This window comes from Aplidium turbinatum, chromosome 6 (genome assembly GCF_918807975.1).
Source record: "Aplidium turbinatum chromosome 6, kaAplTurb1.1, whole genome shotgun sequence".
NCBI lineage: Eukaryota > Metazoa > Chordata > Ascidiacea > Aplousobranchia > Polyclinidae > Aplidium > Aplidium turbinatum.
Window position 1 is genome coordinate 23,163,611 of NC_137477.1, and position 8,077 is coordinate 23,171,687.

The 8,077-nt window shown below is 38.7% G+C and overlaps 1 protein-coding gene across 1 annotated transcript; it reads right to left on the bottom strand.

Annotated features, from left to right (window-relative positions):
* Positions 1-969: 969 nt before the first annotated feature.
* On the bottom strand, positions 970-4,247 carry LOC145772069 (mitochondrial ubiquitin ligase activator of nfkb 1-like). The gene has a single exon (XM_082583883.1). It carries the CDS (start codon positions 4,203-4,205, stop codon positions 3,099-3,101), a length of 1,107 nt encoding a protein of 368 aa, XP_082440009.1. The 5' UTR covers positions 4,206-4,247; the 3' UTR covers positions 970-3,098.
* Between the last annotated feature and the right edge of the window lie 3,830 nt (positions 4,248-8,077).

An 8,077-nucleotide genomic window follows, 5' to 3' on the forward strand; every position in this document is an offset into this window, starting at 1 on the left:
AATTTGAGTTGACTTGTCTTCACAGGGCTCAAACAATGCCAAGTTTGACCTGACTGATACAGTAGAATTCGCCTATAACGGCTTCGTTTATAACGTCAATTCGCCTATTACGTCACATTTCGCTCGGTCCCGGCAGAATTCCTACCTTTTACGTACATTGTAGTTCGGCTACAACAGCATCGCCTATAACGTCAATTCGCATGCAACAGCACCCTTTATTGGTCCCCAGACGTCTTTTGTTCGTTTATAACGTCACTTTAAGCCATCACATTCACCATGAACGGTCAGTCTTTTAATCCATTAGCGCTGCTGCTTGCAAAATGTCTTCCCTTTATTTTGCTCGTTGTTCGCAGCAGGGACTTTAATTAACGGAATTAACTTTTTTCCCGCGTGAAAAACTATCACGTGTAAAAAACAGCTCTACAGCTGACCTACAACTCAAAGCAACAGTTGTACGTGCAGTAGCCTACTGTATAAACTAATTAAGAAGTCAATCAGACAACTAGACCGATACTTCCGAAGTCACGACGATAGCGAGCAAATCCTACATTATTTAGCAAAAGCTGAACGCTATGTGGTAGAGAAATCCGTGTCAAAACCGAAACAGATGAAGATCAATGCCTTTTTTGCTAATAAACAATGAACTTCTCTACTACTGTATGAAACGAGCTGTATTGCGCAAATTTCCTGTACCTTTCGCTGTACTGTAGGTTATTTTTTTTAAACAATTTCTTTACTGTATTTTCTGCGTGACTTTTGTCAGTTTGGTGGTACACAGTAAATCTGGCTGGATTATACACCTCTTTCTTTAATCAAAAGACAGTTTTGGAATAGTTTGCGGTAGTTCGTCTATAACGTCAATTCGGCTATAACGTCACTTTTTGCAATCCCCTAGAGGTGCCGTTATAGGCGAATTCTACTGTATTAGTTTTTCCACCCTTTCATTTGAGAGCCTATTGCAGACCTTGGTGTGAGTGTTCCCACATGTGATCAGTATTTTTTTTAAATATTAAAAAAGTATGCATAAGCCTCATTCTTAATTAACACCAAATTAGTGTTTATAATAATTAAAGAAAATAAGAAACGCTTAAGATAGGTTTTTGATATTTTTTCTAATTGATGAAATATTTAACAAACGTTTTAAACATAATAAATGCCAAATGAAAATTCCCAATATTCCCGGGTCCTTCAAAATTCCAGGAAAGTTTCCAAAATTCCCGGAAACTTTCCACCCATTTACAACCCTAGGTGTTATCTAGAGAAAAGTATGATTGAGTGAATAAGTAAATTTGCAAATGCTAGTACACAGTGCTGAGTAAACTCAGTGCAATTGGGCGTTACTTATCGACATAAACACGGCAGATTATTTTATTATTCTTTCTTCCTTTTGCTGTACAAAAAAAACTAAATTCGAATTATTTGGTATCATTAACGTCAATTCCTTTCTATTTTTCAAACTGAAACCGATATTTAGACCCAGAGAATATGCGCATAAACTCTCGAGTCAATGAAGACAGCCAGGATGGCTTTACATGTAGGCCTATGTAATAATATTGGAAAATGTAAAGCTAAAAAATCACAGCGTAGGGGTCTTGGTCTTTGGAGGCGCCCCGCTTTGAAGTCACAAAATATGGTGAGCCTAGTTATACAGAAAATTTTCAACGCCATCATGAGCATTTGTCAACACTGGTATCCGGACAATTGCCCCCCGGATAATGAGTACCGAGAGAATAATAAAACTTAAGCATGACTATGAAGTTTATTCATAGCGCGAAGATGTTTGGTGGCAACATCGTTACTCGTTGCACCGAACAAAGGAAAGGCAGGCAGAAGGATTGCAAGGCCAATATCGGGCACATGCTGACTTTGCTCTGAAAATTCGTATGCTTCCAGTTATGGCTTTCATTCCACCAAATGACGTAGTTAGTGCGTTTGAAACACTTCAGGATACCATGCCAGCAGAAGCTGACTCGACCGTAGATTACTTTGAAGATGTCTTCATCGGAAGAAGGCTACGCATCATTAGACGATCAATCACCCCGTTTTCCGATCAGCATGTGGATTGTGGAGCATGCATGATCGTGCAGACTGTAAAGGAAGATCTTCCCCGCACAAACAATTCGTTGGAAAGATGGCATATCCACCTTCAAGCTAACATTAAGTGTATGTCATCCAAACGTTTGGAAGTTGACGCATTAAAAAGCAAGTAGGCTTTAGCAACGGTAACAATTAACCAAATGGTGGCAATATTTCCTGCACCACCGCCCAAAAAACGCTATCAAGGCTGTTCAGCTCGCATTGCAACTATTGTAGAAGACTAGGAAAATCGCAATGTATATATATACTTGACTTTTTAAGAGGAATCGCTCATAATTTACTGATGGATATGTTTAGCGCTAATTAAGAAAAAACTTTACTGCACTTTTTGATGGAATTGTCCGGGGGGCAATTATCCGGAGGGCAATTGTCCGGGGGCCAGTTGTCCGGGAGGCAATTGTCCTAGAACCATCAACACTATCACATTGATAAAAATGGATATGAGAACAAGTACATAGGCTATTACAAAGTGGTGAACATAATATAAACAGGTTTGTATTTGAATGAGATATTTAAAAAGCCATTGTTTCACCTAATTAAGGAAAATAAGCCGAGCTAAGATAAAGAATGGAATAGCACAAAAGCGCTAGTGAACTATTCTCATCATTAAACGACATAAATATAGCATTCAATAAGCCACAATCAAATTTTCAAATAGATTTCAGAATCAGTAGGTAGAATCAAACAATCTGCAAGTATAATATTCATACCAAATAAGGGCTTATGGACGTACAAGAAGTAAAGAACACCATACCTTAATTAAAACATTATATTGCTGAAGCATAAGTTGAGTGAAACACGTAGCCAGATAATACTGCGTTCAACAAAAAAAACATTATATTAGTATTGAAAAATCAATTTTCGTTTTTGAACGCAATATTTTCTACCATTTACAACAGAATGTGTTCTTTGAAAAAAATGTTACACACTTACCTGTAGGCTACGTGTTTCATGCAATCTACATTTATAGAGAGTAATTAAAAGCAAATTAACGAAGAAAATCAAACATTAAAAAGAGGAACAGTTCGAATTATTCTAGAACGGCACACAGGACATTCTTTCGGAGAGGGAAGCATTTCTAAACAGTCCACACAAATACAGATATGTCCGCAATCAAGTAAAACACATTCCCTTGGATTAGTAAGGCAAACACTGCACCTGTTGATTTCATTACTTTCAGTGTTCTCACGATTTAAACGACCTATAATTGCAGTTCGCTGACGCCTGATTTCTTGAAATTCTTCTTGAGTTCTTCGACTTTCTTGCAGTTCTTTAAATCGTTTCCACAATCTCTTTCCTATAAAGTACACAGCTGTGACCGTGCCAGCTCCAAGCAACAAAGCCATAACTTTCAGTACTGTTGCATTTCCACGAACTTGGGATACAATTTCTTTTTGTGTTTGCTTACTAATAATGTAGTCCTTAACTCCAGTAGGAGGAGCTTGTATTTTTATGACATTATCTTTATATACCAATTCTCCGATGGCACACAAGTTTGTACCTAATCGTAGCATGTATTCTGTATCTGTGAAACCTTTCAAGCGATCACCACTGATGAATCCAAATATATTTTCAGACACAGTTGATGATGAATGAGTAAAGGTTTCATGAACAGGTTCAATAGAATCGTGAATCCAAGAAGATGCATAGGGATCCACTACTTTTACAAATGGACTTCTGTTACCAATGAAGTTTTCTCCAGACAAAATGAAAGGAATACTGTCTGACACAGAAGAAATTTCTCGTTCTGTGCTGTCCCATGTTTGGCTATACTTTTGCCAAATATCTTTGTGTTCTTTTGTAGTCTTTTTCCAAAACACTCCTTTGATGGCTCTATCACAAAAACAAGACAAAGGATCTTCTAATGTAGAAACTTTTCCATTTATTGCAACATAGGGCAAAGTAGAATAAGGCGCGCTTTGTACAATCGATGCTAAGTCACTATTTATATCCAAAACAAGTGCACCTTCAATTTTTTTAGCTTGTCTGTCTTTTTCTTTGTACAAGTAGCACAATAACGCAGTAATTGAAGAACCTAAAGCAACTAAACTAGTTTCAATAATTGATCTATGATCAATCAAGGAATAAACTTGATCAACCCAGTTCATATTGATAAGCCGAAATGGCTTGTTTATGTACAAATTATTTTACATTCTGCAAAACAAGTAATTGCTTAATTATTATATAGGAATAGTTGCTGCAATCAGTATCAATTAATCCTGAAAAGCTTCAGCCATTAAATCGACCCAGCAAAGTTTGCAACAAACCTCACACCTTGAAATATCATCAGGAGTTTACTTATAATATGTTCTAATATGCCAACCTCCAATTTGTCAGATCAACCTATGATTTCATAGTAAGTAAAAGCAAGGCAGAGGCTATTGTTACCAAATTAGGAACCATAGCCTTTTAGGCTATAGCTTTTTCATTACTCAAACATGAAGTACAATGCCAAAGTATATAATATATACACTATACAGTACCATAGTTCTGTAATACAGTCACTCCTTGTGTTACAAACATTTGTAGATACAAACAAAAAAAATTTGAAAATTGAATTTCGTATTTTCCTTGTTTAAAAGCTACATTCTTCGCCGGTTTTCCATTACCACATGTGGTGTAGTTAAGTATAAAATATGTATTTTTATGTGACAGAACCTATCCTTTCGGACATATGAACCATTGATTGATCCTGTCTGCTTTCTGGCAACCCTAATACAAAGTTCGTAATCCTTTGTAAAATAAAATGTGACTGAATTGTAAATGACATGTCAATGTGATTTACAATCCATTCCAATGCCATTTTGAACGCAGGTACACATTGCACACCTAAACCATAGATGTAGCTCACTTCATATCATGCATAGGCTTTATGTAAAGAATAAAATCAGGGAAGTTCATCAATAAGTTAATACGGCGTTTTTCATCTTTGATCTGCTGCAAAAACTTTTAAATCCTGTCCTGATCTTGCTTTTCTGCAAAAATCGAAATCCTGCCAAGTTTCAAAGATCCTGCTGGATCATATTCATATCCTGGTTCCTGTGAACAGGGATGCCAGCGAAAAATTTCTAATAAACCTAGATTGTGTGTTTAAAAAAACCCAGATAAGGTAAAAAAAACCTAGGTCCAGAAAAGATGTACCGTAGTAAAGCGGTAAAAAGTACCTGCATGTGCTTTTAACACCACTTTATATCATTACACAGAAGCCTCAGAAAGCTGCAAATAGTAACACGTATATGTAATAAGGCTATACAAATACACATGCTTATGTTGGTAGTTATTATGGCATATAACTATATACAAAAACAAATGGGGTTCCTGTTCCAACAGGAACATTGTTCATCCACCAAAGTGCATACTGCACATCTGACATGTTCCTACGATTTTCAGCATTGCTTGGATCTATTTCTCCTAATTTTCTGTGCATGATGTAATCTTATCTGATGAAGAGACTCAACATATATCTATATTCTTTAGAAACCATAAAATACAACTTGTGCAGACGAAAATGCTCACAATGGCATTCCAGGTCGACATTATTTACCTTCTCAAGAACAAATTGCAAAAAAACGATCATATGCTTTGTTCCACGATTAACAAGTGCATCATAAATCCGTTTTGTACCATCAACCTTGTCAGTCTTACATTGAGACTGAAAATACAAAACCAGCGCTTCCCACTGCTCTAATATGCTGCTGATGACCTGTTCTCGAGAAAGCCATCATGTTTATGCTAGTTTGGGAATTTTATGTTGAGCTGCAGGAGCAACTTTTTAAATCAAAGAAAATCTACAAACCAAAAAACCTAGATTTACCCAAATTTGAAAAAAAACAACTTAAAACCCAAATGTGGTCAAAAAAACCTAGATCTAGGTGGAAAAACCAAGCGCTGGCATGATCCTTGCCTGTGAACATCGGTAGCCACTTTAACAAGTCGAAATTCTGCCACTGAAATTGACTACAATGCAACCGCCAACCAATCAGAACGTGTTATAAGAGGCTACCGTCCAATTGTGACCCTTATAGCACTCATCCAGAGAGTTAATGCTAGTTTTGAACTTTATTTGGAAATTACAGAAGAAAAAGAGCAATAGCAGAGGTGAGAATCGAACACGCGTCAATGAAATGACTACTTTCTAGCCCTAACCTTAACCCCTAAGCCAACCAGCTGACAAAAAATCCATCACTTAATTTGCTTTCTATGATCTTCTTTTCGCCATTTTTTACGTCACTTAAACCGCAACTTATGATTGGTTGGCGGTTTCATTCTAGTCAATTTCAGTGGCAGAATTTCGACTTGTTAAAGTGGCTACCGTGAACATCTCTTCATTCTCTTGTATAGTACAGGATTGCCAGACCAAATTTTCAAAAAATGTCAAATGCACCTCAAACAACTGCCATATCAGGAAAAAAAGCCCAATGTTATTTTAAGGGAGTTAATCAACAAACCGGTCTGGTGTTACCTCTACGATAGCCAAGAAGACTTTTCCAATGAACAAATTTTTCTTGGCTGTCAAGTAGCAAAAATTAAGAGCGAAAGGCATTCATGACACCAGCAGTGCCGGTCTTTGGGGGTGTGCAAACCGTGCAATCGCACAGGGCCCGCAAATTAGGAGGCTCGCAATTTACTCAGAAAATGCAGTAATTATTGTCATTTCCAATAAAACATTCAAATATCTCAACCAGAAATTACCAACAAGAAAACATAGAGACTCAGCTTTATTTCTGAAAAATGCCAAAGAAAACATGATCTTATCCTTTTGCTATTCCACCGGACAGCATCATTTTACAGTAATATTCATACCCAAATTTTCGTTGAACATGCTCTCAGAATGCACCAAATTCAAAGTAGTTTTTCAAAATTTTGTGGGGGAGTACCCCCCAGACTCCCCACTTCTGAGTGTCGCCTTCAGAGAACACGCCGTCAGGCTTCGCCCGCCGGCCGTTAAAACCCCCTCCTACCCTTTCAAAATACCTAGCTACGCTACTGAATTGGATCATTGTCATTGGGGCCCGCAAAGCATATTCCGCATAGGGCCCAAAATACCCTAAGACCGGCACTGCAAGACACTGTGCTAATCAGTATTGCACCACCAATTCATGCCGCAGAACTGCTGAACGAGTCGAGTGTCGTGAACAAAAAGCAGGCCCGTATTTAGGGAGGCAGAGGGTGCAGGTGCTCCGGGCCCCCTTTTGAAGGGCCCCGACGTGGAAAAAATGTGATTTTGTGTTAGGCTATTGTTTTTTTTTTGCTTTCATCCTTTGAAGTTTCTGCAAAATGCAGTGCAGTGCAGTGCTGGATTAGTGCTACTGTAGACGTAGAGGTGCGGTTTTTCGCGCCGGAGACGAAATGAACCTTTATCGTCGTCGGACTGACAAAGCCTTGATAGCTTATTCCTGGTCGCTTCGCATAGCCTACTTGTAGATGTAGAGGCTCTTGACACAGGGCCGGTTACCGAAATTAGCAGAGTGAAGTTTTCCGATTGTTGAAGTGTTGTTGCCGGGGAATTAGGTTACTTCATTCACCAGGTGGCGCAGAATGGAGAGCAGTCCTGAAATGCGTTGCTCAAGCGCACACACCCCGAGAATCGAACCAGCGCTGCGTGCTCTTGAGCCGGGTTGAGTATAGCCTATTTACTGAGCTAACTCGGCATACAAGCTTCTTTGCCTCTTGCGGTATCGCCAGGGCTTAATTTCCACATCGACTCGATAAATTCAATATCTTCGAAACAGTGGCGTAGCTAGGGTGGGGAGCAGGGAGGGCAGACCACCCCGGGCGGCACGTCTGGGGGCGGCACTTTCAGACTACCGTACGATTTTTAATTTTGATTATAATCTGATAAAAACGCATTGCATTTTCACATGCTTTTTCTTGAAGGGGCGGCAAAATCTGAATCCGCCCCGGCGGCACATCCCGGCGCATTCCCTAGCTACGCCACTGCTTCGAAGCGAAAAATGTTATTTAAATTTCAAGCTCAATC

Bases quoted from the DNA above. Each gene is read 5' to 3' on its own strand.
- LOC145772069 (XM_082583883.1), bottom strand. From the start codon at position 4,205: ATGAACTGGGTTGATCAAGTTTATTCCTTGATTGATCATAGATCAATT.